The sequence below is a fragment of the Peromyscus californicus genome, unplaced genomic scaffold, assembly GCF_007827085.1.
Source record: "Peromyscus californicus insignis strain IS unplaced genomic scaffold, ASM782708v3 Scaffold_4__1_contigs__length_199733344, whole genome shotgun sequence".
Classification (NCBI taxonomy): Eukaryota; Metazoa; Chordata; class Mammalia; order Rodentia; family Cricetidae; genus Peromyscus; species Peromyscus californicus.
The window spans coordinates 95077656-95105396 of NW_026294562.1; the positions used below are offsets into that span (position 1 = coordinate 95077656).

General features: G+C 39.1%; 1 protein-coding gene across 1 annotated transcript; it reads right to left on the bottom strand.

Moving 5' to 3' along the window:
- Nucleotides 1-6307: 6307 nt before the first annotated feature.
- LOC128123853 (olfactory receptor 1030-like) lies at nucleotides 6308-7246 on the bottom strand. The gene has a single exon (XM_052760141.1). The coding sequence runs from the start codon at nucleotides 7244-7246 to the stop codon at nucleotides 6308-6310; it is 939 nt and encodes a 312-aa protein (XP_052616101.1).
- Nucleotides 7247-27741: the final 20495 nt, after the last annotated feature.

Here is a 27741-nt window from a genome sequence, read left to right on the forward strand (position 1 = left end):
TCAATATATTTACCATTAAAACATGAAAAGTGGTCTTATTATTGAATTAATTTGTACTGTCTTGATTACTAACAGTGTTGAACATGTTGCACATTTTAGGCCACTCATATCTCTTATTTTGTACATTTGTACCCTTACATCTTGTTTCTATACTTCTATTGATATGTCTTTTTGTGAATATTAATTCTGTTGAGTACATGGTATTTTCCCAGTGAATATTTGTCTGGGTTTACAATAGAAACATAAACTTTTGAGTTTGTCAGATCTGTCACACTTTCACTTTGCAGTTTGTGGCCTTGATGCTTCTCAAAATAGGCCAGCACATATTCACCTATATTCTTTTCAGCTTCCTTAAAGTTTCAGTAATTACATTAAAATATGATCACTCTTGGATTCATGTCGATGTGAGGTGTAAGATGTGTATATGTTTATGTTAATATTTGTTGTTTAGTTAATTGTTAAATCCATCTTTAAATGATCTGAAATGCTGACATTATTATACAGTATACTAGTGCAGATGTAACTGTACCAAGCATCTTTGTTTTATGAGATTAAAAGCAGAGATGCTAGGGAGGGCCAGGCACAAAGTAACCATAACACCATAGTAAGGAAAGGGAAAAGGATTAATGTAAGCACACATTAATATATAGGTGAATAATTGAATAAATCTTGTCTTCTTTTTTTAAATGCCAGAGATATAAAAAGAGGTGACTGGGGAAGGTGCCCTCTATGAAGATGGAGAAAGAAAAGCAGACTACAAAGTAAGTGATGATCAATTTCAAACACTTTAATTTTTTAAAATTTTGAATTTTTTTAAAAAGGGGGAGCTAGATGGTTCAGCCAGTAAAAGCAACTGTCTCCAAGCTTGATGATCTGAGCTCGGTCCTCAGAATCTACATGATGGAAGGGGAGGACTGACTCCCACATTGCTCTCTGACCTCCACATGAACTGTGCGGAGAGTGGGTCATCCAAATCCTCTCTCTCTCTCTCTCTCTCTCTCTCTCTCTCTCTCTCTCTCTCTCTCTCTCTCTCTCTCACACACACACACACACACACACAAATACATGCAAAATGAATCAATCAAGAAGTACAGATCTGAGTGTTTGGTTCCAGTAGAACATTGATGTAGTGATGTGTATGAGGCAGGAAGGAGAAAGTGGAGATGGGATACTATTTGGCAATTTAGTTATTTTTTTCTTAGATATCTTCTATATTTAAAAGGGAACACTGCATTTTCCTGTATGGCTCATCAACATGCGAAAGGGTTTACTCCTTCTCACAGAGTGAAGTAGTGGCCAGTGCCTTGGTGGAGAGTTAGCAGGCCTGTCAGACCTTCCCTGGCCCTCTCCCTGCCCTCTTACCTATCCTCTTGCCCAGCCTTGGATCCCCACACCAGGGGGATCCAGTGTTAGTCTCCTCCTAGCATCAGAATGGGGCTTCCATTATAGCCTTCTTGTGGACGGATGAAGGACAGCACTGGAAGTCGGGAAAGGAGGTGGTGGAGGAAGGGGCATCATTGACTCTTGTCAACGCTTCCAAACTTATTGCCAGTCCCAGCAGAGAGCAAAGGAAGGAAGCAGGAGAAGGTGAGATGCTCTTTCTATTGCTGGCCTTCAAAACACCTGGATCCAGCGCATGGCTCACCTCTTACTGTTCTCTCATAGGCTGGGGTGAAGCCAGCAGCTCAGAACAGTCACAGATCGGGAGGTGAATGCTGCCCTCCACAACTGTAGCTGTCACGTGTACAGACGAGCTCCTAGTGACCCACTCTGGAACTTCAGAACTTTGTCCGCTGGGAACATGTAGAGTCTTCATGATTCAGGGTCAAAGAAAGGTCGGTGGAAATGTATTATTGATTCATTGAGTCAAGAAAACAATGGTGTTTCCAGAGCACAGGGTCTGTGTTGGAAATCGTTGACTTACAAACAGACTTTGGGAGAGGAGCTCCTGTGGGGGTGATAATGGACTGCACTTCTTTCCCTAGACCCATAGGGATAAAGAAAGTTCATTAGTTGAGACATATACACCTTCCATGTTTTGTCCTACAGATAGATATAAACTCTTTTTTACAGACAGGGATTTTTCTGAACAGTAGCCTCGAATTAGAGAACCTGAGGGTGGACCAGAATCTAGCAGTCTGATTATCTAAAATGAAATTTTGTTCTATTACAATGCTTGGAATATAGTTTAATGCTCTGTACCAGATTGTTCTTATCATAACTCTGTGAGGTATTATTGGCCTTGCTTTTCAGATGAGAACAGCAAGTCTCAGAGGGGTCAAGCAGCTTGGCTGATGTGGTTCAGAGCAAACTCAACTCAGCTCTGACCCGGAGGCTCCTGTACAGTTCCCTTCTTATCGTTCCATCACTGCTTCCCTAGGCCTGCTTTGTAAAAGGCATTTTTTGCCAAGAAAAGTATTAATCTCCTCAGCCATGCGTGATTTGCAGATCCACAGTAATTTATTTTGGTTGTTTGGCCTGCAGGTGTCTATCAATTTACTGTTACACACACTTCTCAAATACAGGTTTGTAGCACTATCAGGAACCAGGGAGAGTTCAGGTCAGATAGACACTCGATAAAGATAATGGTTGAATGTACAGGAAAATGTGTATAGGAAGCAAAAATCTACCAGACAGTGTTTTGACAATTAATTCAAACAGAGCAAAGAACAGTACCCCTAGACTAAAGTTGATAGAGTTGCTAGCTTGTGCCTGTGGCCACTTCTGGACCCATTTGTGATTTGTAGTAAATGTAAGAAGGAAAGATAACCTCACATTTTAAAAAGTGAATTTCAACCTTTTTCCATATAAATGACTGCTCTTCCATGAACAAATACCATTAACCATTTTCCTAATTGATGCATTATTGTAATCGACATTCACTTAAACTTTACATCTGAAAGGTTTCTACAGAAAGCTAGCTGCTAGCTTTGGCAGGGAAAATGATAAATAAAACATTGTTTATTATAACAACTCTCAAATAAAACAGAATGATAGAAACAAGAGAAAAGACAGCCAGAGCAAAACAAAAGGCTTCTATGGGGATTAGGAGATGGGCTGGGCTCTCCCAGCCCTTTCCAGAGCTGAGACAGTTGAGGTCACGGAACATCTTGAGCTTAGGTTTGCATGAGGTTTGCAAACCACTTGAGCCTGCCTGCGTCAGAACACCCAGTGCATCGTCTGCAGTGAGGAGTGGAAACTGCAAGCTGATTGGTGTCCAGGGCCAGTGGTTAACACACTCAAACAAGGAAGCTTGTGGGAACAAAATTTTATTTTTTCAGATCAGGGAGAAAATCTTTGGGAAACGAGCTGCTTCAAAGGCATAAAACAACTCGTGTTATACAAATCCTTTCTCCAATTTGACCTATCTTATATGAGATAGAAATTCTGATCATTCATAAAATGTTCACATTTTTTTTTATAGCAACCTGGATGGAAGAGTAGGATAAGTCTGTCACTGTCCCAGGAACCTGAGCTCCCTAAGTTCTGAGCTCCTTGACTTCCTATCTCTGGTGGATGCACTGCTTAATTGCAGGCAGAGCCAATTGTCAGCATCAAGCTGCTGGTCCTTTCTTGCTCTGCCAGAGATGTACAACCAGAGCCCAGATGATAATATGGGCAGAGAACTTGAACATGTAAGCATGTTAGAACATGCACAGGTCAACTAATGTGAAGGGAAGCAGAAAAGAGAAGTTGTTGGCATTCTTGTGTTTCTTTTCTGTGCTTAACTTAAAAAAATAGTTTTGATATATTTCCAGGCATGGCAAATCAATGGAGAAGTAAATGCTGATAAATAAGAAAAACTACCTTTACTGAAAAGTTTAGTGATTTACGCGCGAAGGAGTAAGCATTCATATTTACACGAGCAGATGTAACACATCGGTTATAGGTTAGACCAGTCGGGGAAAGATGCTTATGTGGTAAAAGGTGACAAATAAAAGCCATTTCATGAGAAAAAAAATGAACTTACACTTTGTTTATGTATATGAGAACATTTTTATTTTCACTTTCAAGGAAATATTACACTCTTAAAAGTCTAGGCAATTTCCATCACCTTGGTCACATTTCTACTTTCAGAAGATATTTAATGGGGGCTTAGTGCAGTCTGGAGAGGTTTCATGACATATCTGCAGTTTTCTGAGAACTTGTTCACACAGGATATTGCTTTGAAAAGCTGAGGGTAATTAATTTTCTGAGAGGCATGTATTAAAACATGTAATAAGTACTTTTTTGCAGGTTAAGTTGATTTGAAGATAGTTGGAAGGGAAAAAAATAACGTAGGAAATAAATGTAGCTTTTGATTGAAAATACAAGTTTCCACCCAGCATTGGTAGCTGTTCATCTTTATCCCCACGAGTCAGGTCTTTCTTCAGCAAAGGGTCCTTGTGTGTCAAGGTCCATTACTAGAAGCATCTCCTGGACCATGGTCCCATCATCAGCTTCTCGAGTGCTTCCTTCTCTGTGTTCAAGTTGTGTTGTTAACCGTTTATGTCTTACTGTCTTTCAGACATTAGTCTCTCTGGGGATATTGAAGACCAGTCTTCTGGACCGAACTCCAATAACCCCCTCTTCCATCTCAGTTCCTGGCCATGGACCTTTCTTTGGAATTAGGAAGATGTGCAGAACAGCTCAGGTGTAGCTGTTCCTAGCCAGGAGCTGTGGTAGGTTTGGGGGTGAAAAGTGAAGACTGCCCACCGCCTGTCTTCCAGGAGCTGCTGGCCTTCCACCCAGGCTCCCGCCACATTTGAGAACCACCAGGTGAGCCTTCTTACTCCCTCCTTGTCGGCCTCTGTGCATCCTCTCCTGCCTGGTTGTTTGTGTCCTGCCCTTTCTCCTTGTGTCCTGTTGTCATGCCAGTGTTTTTCCTCGTAACTAGCCAACACATTCTCTACACTGAGGAATACAATGTGTAACTCAATTCTTCAAGTAGACTTCTGAATTAAAGAAAAGCAATTTAAAATATTCAATTTTATTTTCTTAAATTACTCAGTCACAAGTAACAGTGAAACAGAGATCACATATACATATTATTATGTGAGTGGTTAATTTGGGCACAACTAGGACCCCTTAGTTGCTTGGTTAATTAAAAAAATCACTTATAATTAATTGGTGAGTTATTTTTAACCTTGAAACTTATGTAATCACAATCATCTTTGAAAACAGCACAGGGGACCATCTAAAGGTTTGTGACAGATTTATGTGCTTAAGAATTGTTTTGGAACAAGTATTAGAGTTGAAACTTAGAACAATCATATTCTTGCCTAAGAAAAAAACAACAAAAAAGTTTTTTCGCCTACCCCTAGAAACACCAAGATTTCTTACAGCTTATCTGTAAAAAATTGGAATTTCAGATCTGTGGAAAGAAAGAATACAGAAAATGTCATAAAACTAATAAAATATTTTTCTCGATCAATACAATGATTTTATTTCTCAGAAACATGCACACCATAATGTAGTTTCATCAGAGAACTCTGCTTTTCTCTTTTTCCATAATCCCTGACTCCCAAAGAAGGAAAGAATTCTAGAAAGAAAGTAAGGAAGAAGGAATGATAAAAGGAAAGAAAAAGCCACTGTAGATGTGCTTTCAAGAGACAAGGAAAATTAATCATTGATTGTTAAATAATGACTACTTTTAATATCTTAAAAAGTACCTCATTCCCCACCCTTATCTGCTCCATCTAAACTGCTTTTGCCAAACACATTCCACACTCGGCTGAGCCCCATCTTTCCTTTCCTTAGTACTACACTGATATTTTCATTGCTTGTTTAAAGCACAGAGGATTGCAACTACATTTGGATTAAATAAGATTTTTTCTGAGATGTTCTTTGTAATTTAAGCACCACCTATAGCAGCGTGTTACGAAAGAATGTTTTTTAAGACTAACAGATAGCTTGCTCGGATACAGACTGCATTAAACTGGAAAATGCTTAATAACCAGATGCTCATGTGGGGAGTTTACATCTGTCATCATCAATGTACAGTTTTACTCAGAATATGAGCTTTGAGGACTTTTGTGACTGTAGAGCTCAATTCGTTCTGAAGTGTTAGTCAGCCCTTTCATCTTTAACGCATGAAGGACATACGTAATTATTGACATAATTATTCTAGCTGGCAAATAAATTCTATTTAATTCATGACTACTGCTTAGATTAAATATGACTTATGTCCATTAAGTGGTTCATTATTTTGGGCCATGAAAGTCCTCAATTCAATTAACTAGTTTCTTACTGGATAGCAGTTGACCTGCTCCATTTCCATCTGCTTGGTGTATACCGCTGTCCTCAGTGCTACATCCTAATATCCCACTCACTGTGAAGCTTTGCCCTCTAACATTTTTTTCAGGGTCTCCTTTACCTCTGTGTTTCTCAGGCTATAGATGAGAGGGTTAAGCATGGGAATTACAAGACTATAAAACACAGAGATCACGTTGCTATACCTCCATGAATTCCCTGTTTTTGGTTGCTGCAGGTACATAAAAAATAACGTTCCATAGAAGATGGTGACCACAGTGAGGTGGGAGGCACAGGTGGAGAATGCTTTACATTTGCCCTGAGAAGACTGAATTTTTATAATAGAGACCAGGATGCAGATATAAGAGATGAGGATGGTCATGAGGGATCCAGTGAGATTCACTGCCGAGAAGATCAGGAGCTGCCTCTCTTTGTTGTGGGTATCAGAGCAGGAGAGTGCGAGGAGAGGGGGGTCGGCACAATAGAAGTGGTGGATCACATTGGAGTTGCAGAAAGACAGCTGGAAAGTCAGTACTGTCTGTATCACAGAGTTCAGGAAGCCATAGGTGTAGACTCCTACCACCAACTCCTTACAGACCCGTTGTGTCATGATGGCTGTGTAGATCAGGGGGTTGCAGATGGCCATGTAGCGGTCATAGGCCATGGTAGCCAAGAGGAAGCATTCAGTAGTGGAAAAAGCACTGGAAAAGTACAGCTGAGCAAAACAGCCTGAAAAGGAGATGGTTTTTTTCTTCACTAATAAATTTTGCAGCATTTTGGGCCCAATAGAAGATGAATAACAGAGATCTATGAAAGCCAGGTGACTGAGGAAATAGTACATGGGTGTGTGAAGCCGTGAGTCTGCCTTGATGAGCAGGATCATGCCAAGGTTTCCCACCAGGGTGATGAGATAAATCACCAGGAATACCACAAAAAGGGGGAGCTGAAGCTCAGGGCGATCTGTGAATCCCATGAGGACAAATTCTGTCACGGTGGTGCGATTGCCTCTTGCCATTTTGTTCTTTTACCTGGTGAGAAGAAATATGACTTAAAATGATCAGATAATTAAAAATATAAGCTCATTGTGTCTCCATCCTAGCATCAGATGATAAAAATTAGGCACTTCATAAAGACCCAAACAGTTGGAACCGATTTCTTTTTGGAACCATGTCATGAGTCTCCTTGGCTCAATTTTCAAGTTTACGGTCATGTTTTCAGTTTAATTCTGGACTCCACCTAAGGCCAGACAGCATACCAGATTCTGGGATGGAAAGTGGGTACCACATTGCTCTTGCTTTTGTGGGTCTGCTGGAAGGACTCACAAAGAAGAATGACCTATGGATGATTAGAGATGCACTAAGTACTTTGGACACTTGTGGGAGAGACTGAATGTGGAAGGTGGCAGGAGATGATGTATTTATTAATTTTTACCCGTGAGCCAAATGCCCACTGCCCATCTTTGTTGTGTTAGACACTATGGAAAATGAAGACAAAGAAAAGTATGTTTGCTGAGAGGGTGCTCAGAGGCTGGTAGGATAAACATGTATGTAAATAATTAGTTACAATTCAGTATGGATAGTGCTTTTCTTCATTAGGGTTTCTCTTGCTATGATAAAACACTACGACCAAAGGAAGGGGAGCAAAGAGTTTATTTCATCTTACAGCCTGCAATTCATCACCAAGGGAGGTAAGGGCAGGAACTCAAGGCAGGAACTCATGTAGAGGCCATGGAATAGTGTTGGTTACTGGCTTGCCCTCCATGGCTTGCTCAATTTGCTTTCTTATACCACCCAGGATCACCAGTCCAGGGATGGCACTTCCCCGAGTGGTCTGGGCCCTCCACATTAATCATTAATCAAGAAAATGTCCCATAGTACCATAAAGAGAATAATGTCTGACATCAACCTGCCTACTGGAAGAGTGTTGTGCATGGAGGGAGAATCAACAGTCAAAATATCAGGCTGAATATTAACACAATATAATATTGACACATTGGTGAACTCTTCATAGCAGAGAGGGCTATAAATGAAAAAAAAACCCAAACAAACAAGCAAAAAACCAGGCTGTTTTCTTCTCTGGTGTTAATATAACTGCTTAATGATGTTTATGTGTGGATATGAACACAGACTCATCTCTTTCTGCATAAATGAGATCACAGTTTGATATTTTGCTTCTTTACAAACTCAGCAATTATGCCATCCTGTTCCTTTTCATAGCTATGTTGTGGTTTATTAATTCCTTCTTATTGGAAACATTTTCTACCCAATTCAGTAAATATATGCTCCTGGGCTCCACTTAGGGTCATGTACATGCCTGGAGCTGGGGTGAAGATGTTTAAAATTTGTAATTTACAAGTTCTATCTATCTATTGATAAATATATATATATTCCTTAGTTTTCAACATTGTGCTTGTACATTTAAAGTTGCTACATTATTTTTTTTCTGTGTGATAAACAGTAAGTTTTAAATAGTTTTATGCCAAATCCTTTCCTTTTTGAATTCTGATTTTTGTGACATGATTTATAAGCACTTCTAAATTTAAAATCACTGAATTTATGTCTTGCTTTATTTCATGTTTATTTCATTTTCACATTACAATCTTCGATATGCTTAGAACTAAATTTTGATACGAGGAATGGGGTAATAAGTCTCTTCTTTATTTCTTGAAATGGCTGACTCAGGGTTCTAATACAGCTGGTTGGCTAAGTCATTTTACTGCTGATTCTGTTAGTTTGAAGCTCAAGCCTATGGCATAACAAAACACCCGTTCAGTGCTTGTAGCTGTTCCCAATATTTTTTTTTTTTGCAGTATCTTCTAGAGCTAAGACCAAATATAAAATAAAATGGAGTTCATTTTAGTGTCTGGTAGCACACTTTCTGGCTTGCTCACACATAAATCATTTTAACATGGTTTTAATCAGTTGAAAAATCTTGTTTGCACTGAGCTGTAAACTTTTGACTGAGCGGACATGTTAATTTTGGGAGAGTGGGCATATTTATGAGAGGATCTTCTTTCTTTAAGCAGACTATGTATTGCATTCATCAAAGATTTTGATAATAAGTCTTTAATGATTCAGACTTTCCAAATACATACTGTATACATTTCTTTCAATTCTGTTCTTAAGTGTTTTATCTTTTTTGCCACAATTGTAAATGAAATAATATATTTTATTCTGTGGCTGTTTAATTATTGTCCACATACAGGAAATTTATTGAATTTTGTGAATTAATTTTATAGCTATCCTCTTTAACATATCATTTACAAATCAATTTTTGTTGATTCTTATGGGTTTTTCAAATACACATTCACATATTATGAAACAGATGTTGTTTCCACCTAGCTTTCTGTGGAGTATCTCTCCTTTCCTGTGTCTACTTGTAAAGGCTTGTACTTCCACAATGATGTTAAACTATAGGGACAATTGTAGCAATTTCCATCCTCTTCAAGAGTGATTCAGAATTACAAAGGAGACTCCTTGGTACTGTAGACAGAGGGAATAACAGACACAGAATTACTGTGGTAATTAATGTGGACCGCACATTAAACAACTTCAAAGACATGTGACTGAAAGCAGGCCTTCTGGAAGCAAGCTAGCCTTTGCCTTTTGCAGGGTTAGGGCAAGCATAACAACAAATGCAGGCCCATGTATCTTCATATAAGACACATCTGAAAGTTAAAAAGCAATACAACAAATTATAAAATCTGTTCTATTATTTCTCTTTAGCAACTATACATTTATAATGTTCTAGAAAACAGAATTCTTGGGATGCTTGGTGTACTGGGTTAAGATGCAGAGGTCTCCAGAGAACTTGTTTTCAGTCCCCACACATAGCTGCACAGTTGACAAGTAAGGTTCTTTCCACACCCCTACTACCCTCAGCTCTCCATAAGTCCTGTCATGACAACACTAGTAGCATGGCTCACACTAATAAAGGTGCTCTGGAAGAGCCTGGAAACATGCTGGGAGTCATGCAAGAGTCCTGTTGCTAGGAAGATAGTCTACAAGAAATAAATAGCATGGGTTTCTTGTCCCAGAGGATATGGTGCCGAATGAAGTACCTTAAAATAACTCTAAAACTAAGGATAAAGCAGTGTTCTGTTATGTTTGGATCTCAGTACTGTCTAGGGTAGGTGATAGGAAATGTGGCTAAAATTGCATGTGTAAGATAGATAATTGAAGGCCTAGTAATCTCATTTTAAAAAGATTTAATTATTTATTTTAAATTTATCTTTGTGTGGGTATGTGTACATGAGTTTAGGTGTCTGCAGAGGCCAGAGGTTTTGGATCCCCCGGAACTGGAGGTACAGGTGGTTGTGAGCTACTTGAATGGGTCCTGGGGCTGAACTCTGGTCATCTGCAAGAGCAGTATGTTCTGTTAACCCCCAAGCCATCATTCTAGCCACAAAATATCCAATTTTAAAGAGTTTGGTTTATAACCTGTAGATAGCAAGCAGATTTTAAAATTAAATGAGGTATTGACAGGAAGATACAAAGAACCCTAGAGAGGGAAGGATGGATTAAAGAGGGAGTGTATTTAGTAGAGGAAAGCTCCTGAACATATTTAGGAGACAGTGAACATCCTTTTGGAAAGAATAAATAAATATTGATGAGATAATGGGAGGCAAACTGGGTGGTTAGGAGTGTGCCATGTTTTGAAGAGCTGTGAAAGCCAAGGAAAGTCAATGACTCAGTCAGTAGTGAGTATGGACTAATTCAACACTTGAATTCTGGACATTACTTGTCCATCACTCTGCTCTCAGTGATTCTGTCATTGCATGAATGGATTGAAGAGGAAGGAAGAGTACCATCAGCAGGACACAGCCAGGACACTTTCCATGTAACAGAGAGGATTTAAAATGGGGGAATGATAGAAATGGAGAAAGAAGGAATGAGGAACAGTCCACATAGAATCTGGGTCACTTGGCAATTGACTTATTGACAGTTTATTTTCACCATGTCTGCTTCCTAAGGAGATCTAATACATTGAAGCACATGTGAACACACACACACACACACACACACACACACACACACACACACACACACACACACACTGCTGTATACACAAATTCACCAACAATAACAACATTTAATTCAAAAGTAGAATATGCAATTGAGAGATGAAAGAAAGCAGACATCCCAGTGTATTGTCTAATCATGTGGAATAGTTTTAGTAGAGACAGAAAGTCTGTGCTAGCAGTGAATTCAGAGGAAATGATGTTGTATGCAGTGTGAGGAAATGGAGGATGACATTGTAGTCAGAGCTGATGATGATGGCATGGGAGTCACTGAGGTTTGGGTGATGGGTTGAGATGTGATGGTTAAAATCATGCAGGGAGAGAGAAATGGGTGAAAACAAGGGGTTGATGATTGGTTTTATTTTTAAAAGCTGACCAGAAGAGTCAGCAGGGGAAAAAGTTGCCCTAAGATCTTCAGGCTAGCTCCTTTCAGGGAATAGTGGAGAGCCCTTAAACACAGGTATTCCTGACCTCCCTGATTTATGGTAGATGTGACTTATCTTTGTGTGGTCACAGTGCTTTCAATTATAGCTTAACTTGAGATAAAATTAACCTTGGGATTGTTAGGTATCACACTTAAACTATATTACTGTTGCTGATAAAATGCTTATTGTTGAGAATTCTGTGCAGTAACAAAAATTTGTTTGGATTCATTTCTGGAGTTGATCAAGCCTTCCCACTGGGGTCCAAACTATGACAGCACCTACTCCAAACAGACATAGGGAGGTTTAGCACTCCCAGAAGGTCCTGAGAGCTGGTGTGCAGACCACAGCTTTATTTAACAGCTCTTGCTTGATCAAAGATTTTTACTATTAACTGCAATGGAAGTGATATCCTGTTTGCCTGTAAAGTTTCACAAACATGGTTAACTTGAAAGTTTAAAAAGTTCTATTAGCTAAGTATTTATTAATCATTTATTATATTGAAATATTGTTCTCCATTCCTATGAACTTCTACTTGAATTAATCTTTAAGTTTTGTAATTGCTGATAGTACCAGTTTTTAATGTTTAGATTATAAATTTTAGGAATAAAAAAATAACGAATCTCTAATAATAAGTACTTGACCTTTAATTTCTTTTTTTTTTTTGTTTTGTTTTGTTTTTGGAGACAGGGTTTCTCTGTGTAGCTTTGCGCCTTTCCTGGAACTCACTTGGCAGTCCAGGCTGGCCTTGAACTCACAGAGATCCACCTGCCTCTGCCTCCCGAGTGCTGGGATTAAAGGCGTGAGCCACCACCGCCCGGCGACCTTTAATTTCTTATCTAAGAGAATATTTGTAGGAAATGTTAATGAGATTTAATTAATTCTCAAACTTGATAATAATTAGTGGTTATTTGAAAAGTTTTGATCCATAAAGATTCATATTTCGTTTTAGTTCAATATTTTAAATTGTGTGTCTGTGGAGTGTGTGTGTGTGTGTGTGTGTGTGTGTATGTGTGTGTTCACACATGCATATTATGGCACATATGTGGAGATCAGAGGACAACTTGCTGTGGCTGGTTACTTCTACCATGCGAGTCCCATAAACTGGACTGAACTCGGGTTGACAGGCTTGTTGGCAAGCACCAGTACCCCCTTAGCCGTCTCACTGCCTCAGGTGCAGCTTGTATCATTCTATTTAATAGAAACTTGTTATCACTCCAGTTTCCCAACAAGGAAACAGATATAGCAATGCTCAGTCGTTTGCCAAGTTCGCAAAGTGGTAGTGCCAGGATTTAAAGCCAAGTTCCATCACCATTTGCCCAAAGGATACTGTTTCTCTATTTGTGATTCCCAGTGTTTATTTATTTCAGTAAGTTTTTTTTGTAAAGTTAGCTTCCTATGATAATATTTTAGGCATGCTGGGATGGCTCAACTACACTTTCTAAAAGTTTATTCAGATTTAACTGTTGTGTTTCTACAAATAATCAACATCTGGTCATTTGGAAGGTTGTTTTACTCCTTGTGATTATTCTTTATGTATGACCAAATGAAACAGCTGTCTTGATTAACTCAGGAGATATTCTTAGCCTCCTGGGAGGGAGGGGCAGGTGAAACACTCTGTGACTCTGTCATAGCTAAACTTTCTCTGCTGAGGAATTTTGGGATGTAATTTGGGAGGCTCCTTGAGTTTGTCAGATCCCTGCCATGGTCTCCTCATAAAATAATACACTAATCAAATGAGTAAGTAAGTGAATAAGTAAGTGAGGGAGGGAGGGAGGGACGGAGGGAGGGAGGGAGTAAGTACATTAAGAGTCCACCAATCTTTCCTACTCCATTTCTGGCAGGAACCAAGCACTTGTCTTCCCCACAGTCCCAGCACCACCAACACCCTTTCCTAGGCTGCTTCATGTTTTCTCCTATGTCAGTCTTAGCAGTAAGTACAACTTACCAAGCACCCAGTGGACAGTTAGGATTCCCAACACTCTGGAAGTGTCCACTGAATATATTTCCAGCCCAACAAATGCCTCTTCATGTCTGTCTGCTTCTACTCCTTGGTGTCTGTATTCCACACCCAGGAAGCTGTGAGTGTTTATAAAGTGCAGTGAGTCCATTATCTCTTGTTATTCTGGTGCTTCCAATGTCTCAAGGGACAGTTTCTGTGATGTATTTTGCATATGACTAAATCACCTTTGGGAATGAAAATCCCTGAATCATTCTGGTGGCTAATGATGACTCAGGTTGCCATGCATTGGTGCTTACCATGTATTGATGCTTGCTCTCAGGATGACTCCCAAGCCCAGAACCTTTGATGTGATGCTGAGATGAAGCCTTCTTTCCCTTGCTAGGATGTCCGAAGTAGGAGTCCTTGAAGTTGCAGCTGCAGTGAGGTCCAGTGAATGCTTTGTGGAGAGGTAGTTAAGAGTATAAAAATGTTACATAGTTAAGATGGGTGCATACCCTAGACACTTCTGGCTATCAGGACAGTCTTGGTTTTTATATTTATCATAAGAGATAATTTAGGAGAAAAGCAATATCTTCTTTTATTGTTATGCATTTCCCATTGAATCAAATTAGGGAATAATCATTAAGGAATAGAATCATATCAAAAACCATCACACAGGTAGATCTGGTTAAACCCAGTGGGCCACAAAATAAAACAAAAAGGCATCAATGTAGGAGAGAGGGCTTTACAGGAAGTTGTGAGAGTTGGGGGAGGATTAAAGAGAGTAATCAGAATGTATTCTATACACATATGAAATTTTCAAAGAACAAATTTAAAATAAAGACTTTTAATAGAAAAATTCTAATAATTTTAGCAGCTATGTTTCCCTTCAGTCTCAGAAGGCATTGGAATATTCTAAAGAAAGGGAAGGTGTTTTTAACCATTCATTGATTGTGAATTTTAATTTCAGTTTGTAGGAAGGAGTTATGCTAAAGGAAGATGCATACATGGTTCACAGAGGCAGCTATGGTTCCTCATTGAGAAAGAGCATTCTCCAGAGCCCGAGGATCTGGGTGTCGTTGGCTTCTTGTGATGGAGACCACTGGAAGTGCCAGACTTTACTTTGCCACCACCATGAAGCCACATGGAGCTGATGGTTCTTGCACAGGGCCATGGCTTGCTGGGTTTGCCCTGGAGTAGCTGAAGGGCTGTTGCTTTTGGTTTTCATGTGTGAGTATTTTACTATAAAATAAGAAGCAAGTGATTCTGATTTTTTTGGTCAGGAGCTATTTCTACAGAGACTCTTTAAAAATGAGGTTAAAAATAATTTCTTTATGGGGATAGGGAGATGGTTCAGCTGTTAAGAGCACTTATTACTCTTGCGGAGGACCAACTTTCAATTCCCAGCATCTACGTGATGGCTCATAACTACATGTAACTCCACTCCAGGGAAACCCAGTGTCTTCTTCTGGCCTCTATTTGCACTGCATGTAGTGCTGCACATCCAGATATACATATACACATACAAAACACTCATATGCAAAACAAAAAATACTTAATTGTCTTATTCATAGTATTCTGGTTTCACAACTAATGAATCCGTATCTGTTTGCTAGAAACCTGTCTCCACCACTTCAAGAATCTTCCAGATTTCTCACATTTGCTCAGAATGTGGATGAACTTATCTCAAGCCTGACATTTATTTATGAATGAAACTATATGTCTTTTTCAGAGGTAAGATAAGCTATAGATTCAGATGATATCCACAAGTCATCCATAAAGACTCAGCAGAGAGTTTAGAAAAGTAATAATGTAAGATTTGTTCAGTTTATAAGAGGCATGTAGTTCAGGCCTCCAAAGGTGGAAGATTCTTATCTTAAAAGTTTATAATTTATGTGTGTGTCTGTGTGTGTGTGTGTGTGCATGTTTGTCTGCATATGTATTGTGTAGTTCATTTCCTTCTTGTTTTAATTTTGCATCCATGAATTTAATCAATTATAAATTGAATTTTTTGGTAGCACTGCGTAGTGAACCCAAGGCCTTGTGCATGCTAGGAAAGCACTCCACCATTGTTCTAATTCTCCCATCTTAATGAATTTAAATAACACTTGTATTTGTATTGTTCAAGTATGGACTTTTTTCTTATCATTCTCTAAACAATAATTTATACAATATTTACATTGTATTAGGTATTATGAGTAGTATAGTGCTGATTTAAAGTGCACGGAAGGGTATTTATAGATAACATGCAAATACTACATGGTTTTATATAAGGTACATGAGAGTCCATAGTTTTTGGTATTCATGGTGGATCATGGAATCAACCAAATAGATACCAAGGGGTGACTATCTCTATCTATCTATCTATCTATCTATCTATCTATCTATCTATCTATCTACCTATCTATCTACCTATCTATATGTCTGCAAGAGCCTGACTTCTGGAAGAGAAGTGTAGAGATAACATCTCACCTATGAGCCCTCTGGGGCTTTGTCTCCAATTCTCTTTCTTTCTCAGTTCTAAATACAGGCAATATAAATTCAAGGCCTAATTCTTTTTTCTTTTCCTTTAGGTATAGCTTCCTTCCATTTATTTTTCTGAAATTAGTGAAGCTTCAAGTGGACCAAGACTTGTAAGTAAGTTACACACACACACACACACACACACACACACACACACTTTCACACACCTATTCTCACAAATCAGTGTACTGTTCTTGTGTTTGAGAAGAGTCAGTCTTCCCTCCTTTCATTTCTCCCACATCATTATTTTGACCCTGATTTCTTCCAGCTCTACCTACAGTATAGACTATTCCTGGCCATGTTAGCAATTGCATAGGCGTTCCATGATTCACTCATACAGGGCTGATTGGTCCTTAGGGTGAGTCCCCAAGTCCCTGGTGACAGAGTAGGACCCAGGATTATCAAATCCAGGGAGGAACCTGAGGACTTTCCATGACTATCCCTAAAATATATTTGCTATAATCGCAAGGCCTAATTTTTAAACCCAGTATCCTCTCTAAAACTGACTATGAGCAAACGCTGCTGTTCCCTGAGGAGCCATTAAGGCATCTACTCTGAGCCAAACAATGCAAGCTCAAAGGCTAGTTTCAGATAAAAAAAACATTCAGGTCAAAGAGAAGTAATGAACCTGGTATGCTTGAAAACATATTTGTTATGGTTGCATTGTAAGCCCCTTTAAGATCAGAGTCAGCATGCTGGTAAAACTGAATAGCAATGTTAAAAAAAAAGAGCAGCAGTAATAGGTACCAGGAAATAATAATAAATTAGCTTGAGTATTGTGGTTAGAGGTGAAAATGAATCCACAACCACTAGGCTTGGGATGAAGGTTCATGCATACTTCTCAGTGGTTTGTCAGATACATTAAATTAATTAAAACATCAAGATATTCTTGTTTTCTTTTTTCATGATACTGTTATCTAATATATAATGAGAATTTTCCGTGTGTTAGACATTATTCTAAGTTCTTCATACATTATTTCATTCAATCAGCAATATTCCTCTAGTCTACATTTATATGGACTAGGGACTTGACTAATTTGACCATGGTAACAAGGTGAGTAAGTGAGTGATGAAATGGGATTTGAAACAGGCAGCCTGAGTCCAGAGCTCATCTACCTTAATACTGTTGTGCCTCTTAGCAACTACAAGATGCTTTTGAATCATGCCATTTTCAGTATGCTTACTTATGCTATCATACTTAAATATTTCACCATCTAATAAATAAATATATGTCTATATAAATAAATGTGTAAATGAATGAGAGCCACTTAAATAAAATATATCATCCACATGGTGTTCCTCCCTCCATAGAACAATTTGCTATTCTGTGTGCCTTGTTGACTTTTTAAATTGTTAATAAGAACGTATACATTTCAGTGAGTAAGAGTCTTCAGTTACAAGCAAAAAGAAGAGATTTTGGGACATTTTCCGAGGACCAAGAGTCAATGTGAAGACCGTAAAACCATGCGTAAGGCTCTTCCTTGCTTAGAGGAACTGGTTAGATAAGAATCCCATTGCAGATGATGCTGAGGACCAGTGGCCATAGATTATTACCTCAAGGGCTACATGATAGACACTGAAGATACTCAGATCAGCCCTAAAGTCTCTACTACAAAAATGCTGCTATAGTCTTGAATTGTGGCTCTGATGAGTTGACATAAATATCTACATATATGAGATTTTTACTTATTCTTTGAGAATCTCGTACATGCATACAATGTATTTTGATCTTATTCACCCCCTCTCCTCTCTAACTCCTCTTAGATTCCCCTCACATTACCCTTCCAGTTTTTTATTTTTTTTAAAATGTAACATACTGAGTCCAATAGTGCTGACCATATGTGCACAGGTGTGGAATCATCTGATGGATATATTTAATTTGTACTTCCCCAAAGGAAACAGTATTTCTTTGATTTTACATATTGGCTAGGAGTACATGTAATTATTTTATTTCAAGGATAAGGGACTCAAGAGAGGGTAATTCTGGTGGTTGTTGACCAACTTTATTTCAATTGCCTATTTGAATGCTGTTGGGCCCATTGAAAGGTAAAATTCTGCTTACAACCAGATTCCTGTAAGCTCCATCTCTTTTTGGTGTGTGGCAGTGGAGTAGTCTCCCAAAGGTTAGGGGAGCCCAGAACAAGTGTATAATAATCCCTAAATGTTCTGAGCCGTTTCCAATCAATAATTGCTTAAAAATGGCCTTCTATGCATTTGAAAAATATGAGGATTGCAAATATATAAGAGAATATATCTCTCATATGATTGTAAAACTTTTCCTCAATTTTACAATCTTGCCTTAATCTAAAAAAACTCTGGGTCTCCAAAACTGACTCAGGTAAGGGAGTGGGATGAGGAGTTATCAGTCCATTGCACATGTTTCACATCAAGCCTTTGATCTTTGACTTCACAGCTCACAGATATCACAGATGTCAAGCACAACCTTACAGGTTTCCCATCAGTGTTTCTGAGGAACCCTATAGATTCCTCTGGGTCACACATTTTTAAATACTGTGATGATTGTCAACCTGATTTGGATTTGAAACTACCTAGGAGATACACCTCTGGACATGTCTGTGAAGACTTTTCCAGAGAGGTTTGAGTGAGAAGGGAAGACCACCCTGAGTGTGGGTCATGCCATCTTGTGGAATGAGGTCCTGGACTTAAAAAAAACACAAAAAGGAACAAGTAAGCTGAGTACCTGTGTTTATCTCCCTCTGTTTCCTGACTGCAGTCACCTCATGTCCTGCCACCATGATGAGCTTTATCTCTTCTTAAACCATTATACAAAGTAAACCATTCACTCCTTAAGTAAATTTTGTTGAGTATTTGGTTACAGAAATGAGAAAAATAATCAAGACATATTCCATGTTATGATAACCATGCCAATCTCAATGTGGTGTATTTAAGCATACATATGATCTTTAACCCACTTTAGGGTTTTAGTATCATTCAAATCAGACCCAGTTTTAGATGTGGTGTGTCTTGTTCATATCCTTAGGCTACCTACTATAGATACTTCAGTACTTCTTAGAACAGTTATGTTCATTTACCAGTTAATCTCTCAATACCATTGACTAGAAGATGCTGTGAGCCCTCTTCAGAATGTATATTTGGGCATATACTTGAAATGTGCACAGTGAACCTAAAAAGATTCGTTGATTTTATTTCTTCCCAAAAATGGCAACCTTTAGTTATATTGATCATTCATATTTTTCTATGATTTTTTTTTTGAATTTGTTTTGTACTGCTTCTTTGACATGAATCTGTGTTCCTGTAGTTTGCTGAGCTTTAAGAATTCATAAGTGTCCATTTCTTTGGGATCAACTCTGGAAAATTATTATGTACCTTTAGTGATTCCCAATTTCCAGACTTAGTCCATGTTTCATATCCTGTGTTTTGGTCCAGTCTGGTAAGTTTTCTAAACCCTAGGGCACCTGAACTGAGCACTCTCCCAATTTCCAGACTTAGCCTGGCTTCCATGTCCTATGCTCAGGCCCACTCCGATGAATCTGCTTGAACCTGCTACATTCCCAGTGTCCTGGGTAGTTTTTGTCAACTTGATATAAACTAGAATTGTCTGAAAGGAGAGAATTCAATTGAGAAAAATGCCCCTGTAAGATTCAGCTGTAGAGCATTTTCTTAATTAGTTATTGATGGGGAGGAATGCAGCCCATTGTGGGAGGGGCCACCCTGAGCTGTTGGTTCTGGGTTCTATAAGAAAGCAGGCTGAGCAAACCAAGAGGAGCAAACTAGTAAGCAGCATTCCTCCCTGGCCTTTGTACCAGCTCCTGGCTCCAGGTTTCTGCCCTGCTTGAGTTCCTGTCATAACTTCCTTTGATGATGAATTGTAAAGTGGAAGCATGAGCTGAACAAACACTTTCTCCCCAAGTTGCTTTGGTCATGGTGTTTATCACAATAATAGTAACCGTATCAAAGATACCTGATGTCTGAGGTTAGTCTCAGTTACACTTTATGTGTGTCATCCCAGTCTAGTGTCTCATCTATATCTAACCTCCCAGCCTAGCCCAGGTCACACATTCTTTGTTCTAGTAACTTTGTTCTAGTGAGTTCCCTGGTTGCTAGGCTCTCTGTACCCTTCTCAATAGCTATCTCAGCCTTGAGATATTGATAGCTACCTCAAATGCTACTCAGGGGTAACCTAGGTTAGACAACCTATATGCTGGCCTAGCCTATTGAGTGCCCAAGACCCTAGCCACCCACGTCATTCTCACATTCCCAGATATAATTCAGTTAGCATAGCTTGTACATGCATATCAACCCAAGGATGCCCAACTATGTCTTGGAATTGTGTGTGTGTGTATGTGTGAGTGTGTATGTGGTGTAGAGTTTAGGGAACTCACCATACTGGGCTGGTGCACATTATATATGACTGGGCCAAATCTGGAGGTTGGTGATGGTGAAGGTGGGACTCACTAGTCTGGTCCTACTTCACTATTCTGCATCATCAGTCTAGTGAGGACATAAACATGTAAATAAGTCTCTGACACAGGAGACAAACATATTTAGGTAACAGCAAGAGGACAACATCAGTGTCAGCGAAGGTCTTAATGGTGGCTTTTGTGTAATTCATGAAAATATGCATCATCTGCTTTGGGGCATTAAAATACATAAAAATGGCTTCTGACTGACCCACATACTTTATTATTTATTATCCACCAAGCCCACCAAGGAGTATTTTACAATTTTAGTCCCTGTTTGTCGACATCTTTGTGGAAGCTTCCCATCTCCAAAGTCAGCTGATCCTAGGTCTACCCCAGTGATTCTTTCATTCATTAGAATGAAAAGGTCATAGCTCTCTTGAAATGACTAGAAATAAAATTCATAGTTATTTTCCAAGATGAACCTTATACTTATGTGTTTTGAAGAGATGTAGAGAAAATGATATTTCTGTTACTCTGAACTGACATTGTTGTAACTTTCAGAGAATGGTTGTTTCAACATTTGAATTTTCACTTAAATGCACCTAACTACAATATACTTCAATGTCTTACTGAAATTTTTGTACATAGTGGTATAGTGAATAAAAGTAGTGTTAAAAATAGAGGGCATGGTGTTGTAGAGAGTGGATCTGGGAGAAGTTAGGGGAAGGAATAGGGAGGTGAATATGATCAAGATACATTATATTGGGCATATACGCAAAGAACACTTCATCTACCATAAACACACTTGCTCAAACATGCTCATCGCTATCCTACTCAAAATAGTGAGGAATTGAAAATAATCCAGATGTCCCGCAGCAGATGAATGGTTAAAGAAAGTGTGGTACTTTTACATACTAGAATATTACTCAGCCATTAAAAAGGGAAATTATGAAATTTGGAGGTAAATGGATGGAGCTAGAAAAATTATCCTGAGTGAGGTAACCCAGGCCTAGAAAGACAAATATGGTATGTATTCATTTATATGTGGATACTAGCTATTGAGTCAATGATAACCAAGCTACAATCTGTGGAAGAACAGAGGTCAGGTGTAGTGTAAGGGACTAGCTGGGGCACAGGGACAAATAGATCTCCCTAGGAGAGGGAAATAGAATAAATATAAATGGAGGGAACCTGAAATGGATCAAGTCAGGAGAGGAAGAGACGGGGAGGATGAGGATGATGAGGAAGGAAATACAGGGAAAAAGAGCTAAAATTAAGGACCATTTGAGGAGTAGTATGGAAACCTAATACAGCAAAACTATATATATATATATACATATGTATATATATATATATGAAGGCAATTTAAGTGAAATTACCAAATAATGGGGGAGGCAGAACCCCAATTCATCATCTTCTGTCACCAAATGATCTTCTAGTATTGGGATTTGTTTACCACTAATTGAGTTTTTGTCCTTAGGGGTCCCATGGGAACCCCCAAATAATCCAGGCTGTTACTAAGACTGTGGGCTGCTCTCCACAAACTGAGGCAAGGCACAATTGCTGAAGATAACACCTACACAACTCATTGAAGATGAAGAAGTAATGCTGGTACTTACATAAAATCTTCACCCCTACATGCTAGGGTCATTGGTATGGGAAGGTACTCTACATGCTACCAAAGGAGAACTGTAAACACAAACCCTTTGATTTACAATGGTATCCTCCTGGCAAAATATTTTAGTGCAATGGTAGCACAAAGCTTGTGGGAGCAACCAACCAATATCTGATTTTACTTAAGCCATTCTACAGGTTGGAACTCATACCTGATGCTGCTGGGGTGACCAACAACCTGAGACTAGATAGCCCAGGACCTAGGGTAAAACCAGATACTACTGGTCTATAAAACAACAACAACAGCAACAACCAATAACCACCACCACCACCAAAACCTCAACAAACAAATCAAAAAACCATACCAATAAAAATGACTCCTAATGACAGTCTGCTATACTCATAGGTCTGTGCCTTGTTCGGTCATTATCAGAAAAACTTTCTCCTGCAGAAGATGGGAATAGATACACAGCCAGACAATATGCAGAGAGCAAGGGACCTTGGAACACTCAGCCCTAAACTAGCTATCTCTATCAAATTCCTCCCCTTAGGGCTCGGGCAACACCACAGAAGAGGAGGCAGAAAGAGTGTAAGCATCAGAAGGGATGGAAGACTCCAAGAAAACAAGGCTCTCTAAATTATCCGAATGGATGTACATATGATCTCACAGACCCTGAGGCTTAATACATAGGGCCATCATGGGTCTGCACTAGATGGGGTTCTAGAGCTGAAAGGAGAAGTGGACACATGCCCCCAACCCTAACCCAGAAGCAATTTCCAATTGCTAACCACTGGAAAAGGAAAATTGAGTTTTCTTAAACGGAGTCTCATTGGGAAAGAAACTACTTTTAAGGGTAGGCTGAATGCCCAGCAGTAGATGGCCAACAGAAAATGAACTCAAAGGCGTCTTTGGAGGTTTCTTGTCTAATAATGCTCAGTCAGGGCTTTTCATTTTTTTTAAAAAAATAATCTTATTTTTTAATTTTTATTATACTATATATATTGTTTTCTCTCTCATTTTTAGGTCCTTTTCATATGTATGATGGTTTCAGTTTATTATTTGATGGGATTCCTGGGGGTGGGAATTAGTGGATCTCTTTTTCTATATCTGTTTCTGATGTGTTCTCTTGGTCTCTTTTCCTTCTTTTTATTTGTTTTGTCCTAATCTGATGTGTTAGCTTTTGTTTTATCTTATTATATTATATTTTATTATTGTCCCTTAGAAACCTGTTTTCTTTCTTTCTTTTTTTTTTTTTTTTTTGGTTTTTCGAGACAGGGTTTCTCTGTGTAGCTTTGCGCCTTTCCTGGAACTCGCTTTGGAGACCAGGCTGGCCTCGAACTCATAGAGATCCGCCTGGCTCTGCCTCCCGAGTACTGGGATTAAAGGCGTCTTTCTTTTTTTTATTAAGAAATTTTTTATTCATTTTACATACCAGTCACAGATCCCTCTCTTCCCTCGTCCCACCCCTCCAGCTTTTCCCCACTCACCTACCCCCACCCATTCCCTCCTACAAGAAGGTAAGCCTCCCATGGGAAGTCAGCAGATCCTGGTACATTTAGTAGAGGCAGGTCCAAGCCCTTCCCCCTGCCTCGAGGCTGTGCTAGGTGTCCCACCATAGATAATGGGCTCCAAAAAGCCAGCTCATGCACCAAGATGGATTCTGATCCTACTGCCAGAGGGCCCCTTAAGCAGATCAAGTTACACAACTGTCTTGCTATGCAGAGGGCCTAGTTTAGTCCCATGGAGGCTCCACAGGTGTTGGTCTAAATTTCATGAGTTCTCACTAGTTTGGTTTGGTTGTCTCTGTAGGTTTCTCCTTCATGATCTTGATGCCCCTTGCTCATAGAATCCCTCTTCTTTCTCTTTGACTGGACTCCTGGAACTTGGCCTGGTGATTGGCTGTGGATCTCTGCATCTGCTTCAATTAGTTACTGTAGAAAGGCTCTATGATGACAGTTAGGGTGTTCACAGATCTGATTAGTGGGGTAAGCCAGTTCAGCCCCCTCTTCATTATTGCTAGCGGTCTAAGCTGGGGTCATCCTTGTGGATTCCTGGGAACTTCCCTAGCACCTGATTTCTTCCTATGCCATGATGTCTCCTCTATCATGGTATCTCTTTCATTACTCTCCCACTCCATCCCTGTTCCAGCTCGACCATCCTGTTTTCCTAAGTTCTCATTCCCCACCCCCTACCCTCCATTGGACTCCCTCATCCCCAGTTTACTTATGGAGATCTCATCTATTTCCTTGTCCCAGGGCAATCCATGTGTCCCTCTTTGTGTCCTCCTTGTTAGCTAGCCTCTCTGAAGCTGTGGGTTGTAGTCTGGTTATCCTATCTAGTATCCACTTATGAGTGAGTACATACCATGTTTGTCCTTCTGAGTCTGGGTTACCTCACTCAGGATGATATTTTCTAGTTCCACCTATTTGCCTGCAAATTTCATGATATTATTGTTTTTTACTGCTGAGTAGTACTCCATTGTGTATATGTACCACATTTTCTTAATTCATTCTTCAGTTGAGGGGCATCTAGGTTGTTTCCAGGTTCTGGCTGTTATGAATAATACGGCTATGAACATAGTTGAGCATGTATCCTTGAAGTATGATTGAGCATTCTATGGGTATATGCCCAAGAAAGGTATAGGTGGGTCTTGAGGAAGATTGATTTCCAATATTCTGAGAAACCACCATACTGATTTCCAAAGTGGCTGTACAAGTTTGCACTCCCACCAGCAGTGGAGGAGTGTTCCCCTTGCTCCATATCCTCTTCAACTTAAGCTGTCTTCAGTGTTTTTGATCTTAGCCATTCTGACCGGTGTAAGATGGTATTTCAGAGTCATTTTGATTTGCATTTCCCTGATGACTAAGGATGTTGAGCAATTCCTTAGATGTCTTTTGGCCATTTGAGATTCTTCCTTTGAGAATTCTCTGTTTAGCTCTGAAGCCCATTTTTAAAATTGGATTGTTTGGTATTTTGATGTCTAGTTTCTTGAATTCTTTATATATTTTGGAGATCAGCCCTCTGTCAGATGTGGGGTTGGTGAAGATCTTTTCCCATTCTGTAGGCTATCATTTTGTCTTATTTACTGTGTACTTTGCTTTACAGAAGCTTCTCAGTTTCAGGAGGTCCCATTTATTAATTGTTGCTCTCAGTGTCTGTGCTACTGGTGTTATATTTAGGAAATGGTCTCCCGTGCCAGTGCATTCAAGACTACTTCCTACTTTCTCTTCTGTCAAGTTCAGTGTAACTGGTTTCATACTGAGGTCTTTGATCCACTTGGACTTGAGTTTTGTGCATGGCAATAGATACAGATCTGTTTGCAATCTTCTGCATGTTGATATCCAGTTATGCCAGCACCATTTGTTGAAGATGCTTTCTTTTTTCCATTGTTCAGTTTTGGCTTCTTTGTCAAAAATCGTATGTTCATAGGTGTGTAGGTCAATGTCAGGGTCTTCAGTTCCAATCCATTGGTCCACATGTTGGTTTTTATGCCAATACTAAGTTGTTTTTATTACTATAGCTCTATAGTAGAGCCTGAGGCAGGAATGATGATGCCTCCAGAGGTGGCTTTATTGTACAGGATTTTTTCTTTTTTTTAGCAATCCTGGGTTTTTTGTTTTTCCATATGAAGTTGATTATTGTTCCAGGTCTGTGAATAATTGTGTTGGGGTTTTGATGGGGATTGCATTGACTGTAGACTGCTTTTGGTAAGATTGACGTTTTTACTATGTTAATCCTACCTATCTGTGAGCATGGGAGATATTTCCATTTTCCGATATCTTCTTTGATTTCTTTCTTCAGAGACTTATAGTTCTTGTCATACAGGTCTGTCACTTGCTTAGTTAGAGTTACCCCCAAGGCATTTTTACATTATCTATGGCTATTGTAAAGGATGATGTTTTTCTGATTTCTTTCTCAGCCCATTTATCATTTGTATATAGGAGAGCTACTGATTTTTTTGAGTTAATCTTGTATGCTGCCACATTACTAAGGGTTTTTTTTCAGCTGTAGGAGTTCCCTGATAGAATTTTTGGGTCACTTACGTATACTATCATATTGTTTGCAAATAGCAAGTTTTGATTTCTTCCTTTCCAATTTGTATCCCCTTGATCTCCTTTTGTTATCTTATTGTTCTAGCTAGAACTTTGAGTACTATATTGAATAGATATGGGGAGAGTGGGCAGCTTTGTCTTGTTCCTGATTTTAGTGGAATCACTTTGAGTTTCTCTCCATTTAATTTGATGTTGGCTGTTGGTTTGTCGTAAATTGCCTTTACTATGTTTAGGTATGTTCCTTGTATTTCTGATCTCTTCAATACCTTTATCATGATGGGGTGTTAGATTTTGTCGAAGGCTTGGATTTGGTTTGCCAGTATTTTATTGAGTATTTTTGCATCAATATTCATGAGGGAGATTGGTCTGTAACTCTCTTTCTTTGTCGCATTTTTGTGTCATTTGAGTATCAGGGTAACAGAAGCCTCATAAAAAGAATTTGGTAATGTTTCTTCTGTTTCTACTGTATGGAACAATTTGAGGAGTATGGTTGTAGCAGGAATTTTAAAGAGTCTTTATTAATAAAACAAACCTGAGTCAGGTATTGGAGTGAACTGAAAGATCAGAGAACCAGAACAAGCCACAGCTAACCTCACCTGGCCAATTTCTCAGCTGATCTCATTTCCTCAGACTGGAAGCCACTGTGTCCTCATATCCGAATGGCCCTCAGCTGAACTGTGCTGCTAGAAGTCTGAAAGCTTAACCAGCCAAATGCTTCTAGTTTCTGGTCCTCACACCTCATATACCTTTCTGCCTTCTACCACCACTCCCTGGGATTAAAGGCTTGCTTTCTGGGATTAAAGGCGTGTGTCACCATGCCTGGCCGTTTCCAATGTGGCCTTGAACTCACAGAGATCCAGAGGGATTTCTACCTCTGTAGTGCTAGGATTAAAGATGTGAGTGCCACATTTTCTAGCCTTTGTATCTAGTGGCTGTTCTGTCTCTGACCCCAGATAAGTTTATTAGGGTGCACAATATTTTGGGGAACACAATACCACCACATATGGTATTAGCTCTTCTTTGAAATTCTGGTAGAATTCTACACTAAAATGATCTGGTCCTGGGCTTTTTTTGGTTGGGAGACTTTTAATGACTGTTTCTATTTCCTTAGGGCTTATAGGTCTATTTAAATTGTTTATCTGGTCTTGATTTAATTTTGGTTTGTGTTACCATTCCAGAAAATTGTCCATTTCTTTTAGATTTTCCAATTTTGTGGAGTACAGGTTTTTGAAGCATGACCTGATGATTCTCGGATTTCCTCATTGTCTGTTGTTATGTCTCCCTTTTCATTTCTGATTTTGTTAATTTGGATATTCTCTTTCTGCCTTTTGGTTAGTTAGGGTAAGGGCTTGTCTATCTTGTTTATTTTCTCAATGAATCAACTCTCTATTTCATTGATTCTTTGTATTGTTCTCTTTGTTTCTATTTTATTGATTTCACCTCTCAATTTGACTATTTCCTGGCATCTATTCCTCCTGGGTGACTTTGCATCTTTTTGTTCTAGAGCTTTTAGGTGTGCTGTTACATTGCTATTGTGAGATTTCTCCAACT

Bases quoted from the DNA above. Each gene is read 5' to 3' on its own strand.
- LOC128123853 (XM_052760141.1), bottom strand. From the start codon at position 7,246: ATGGCAAGAGGCAATCGCACCACCGTGACAGAATTTGTCCTCATGGGA.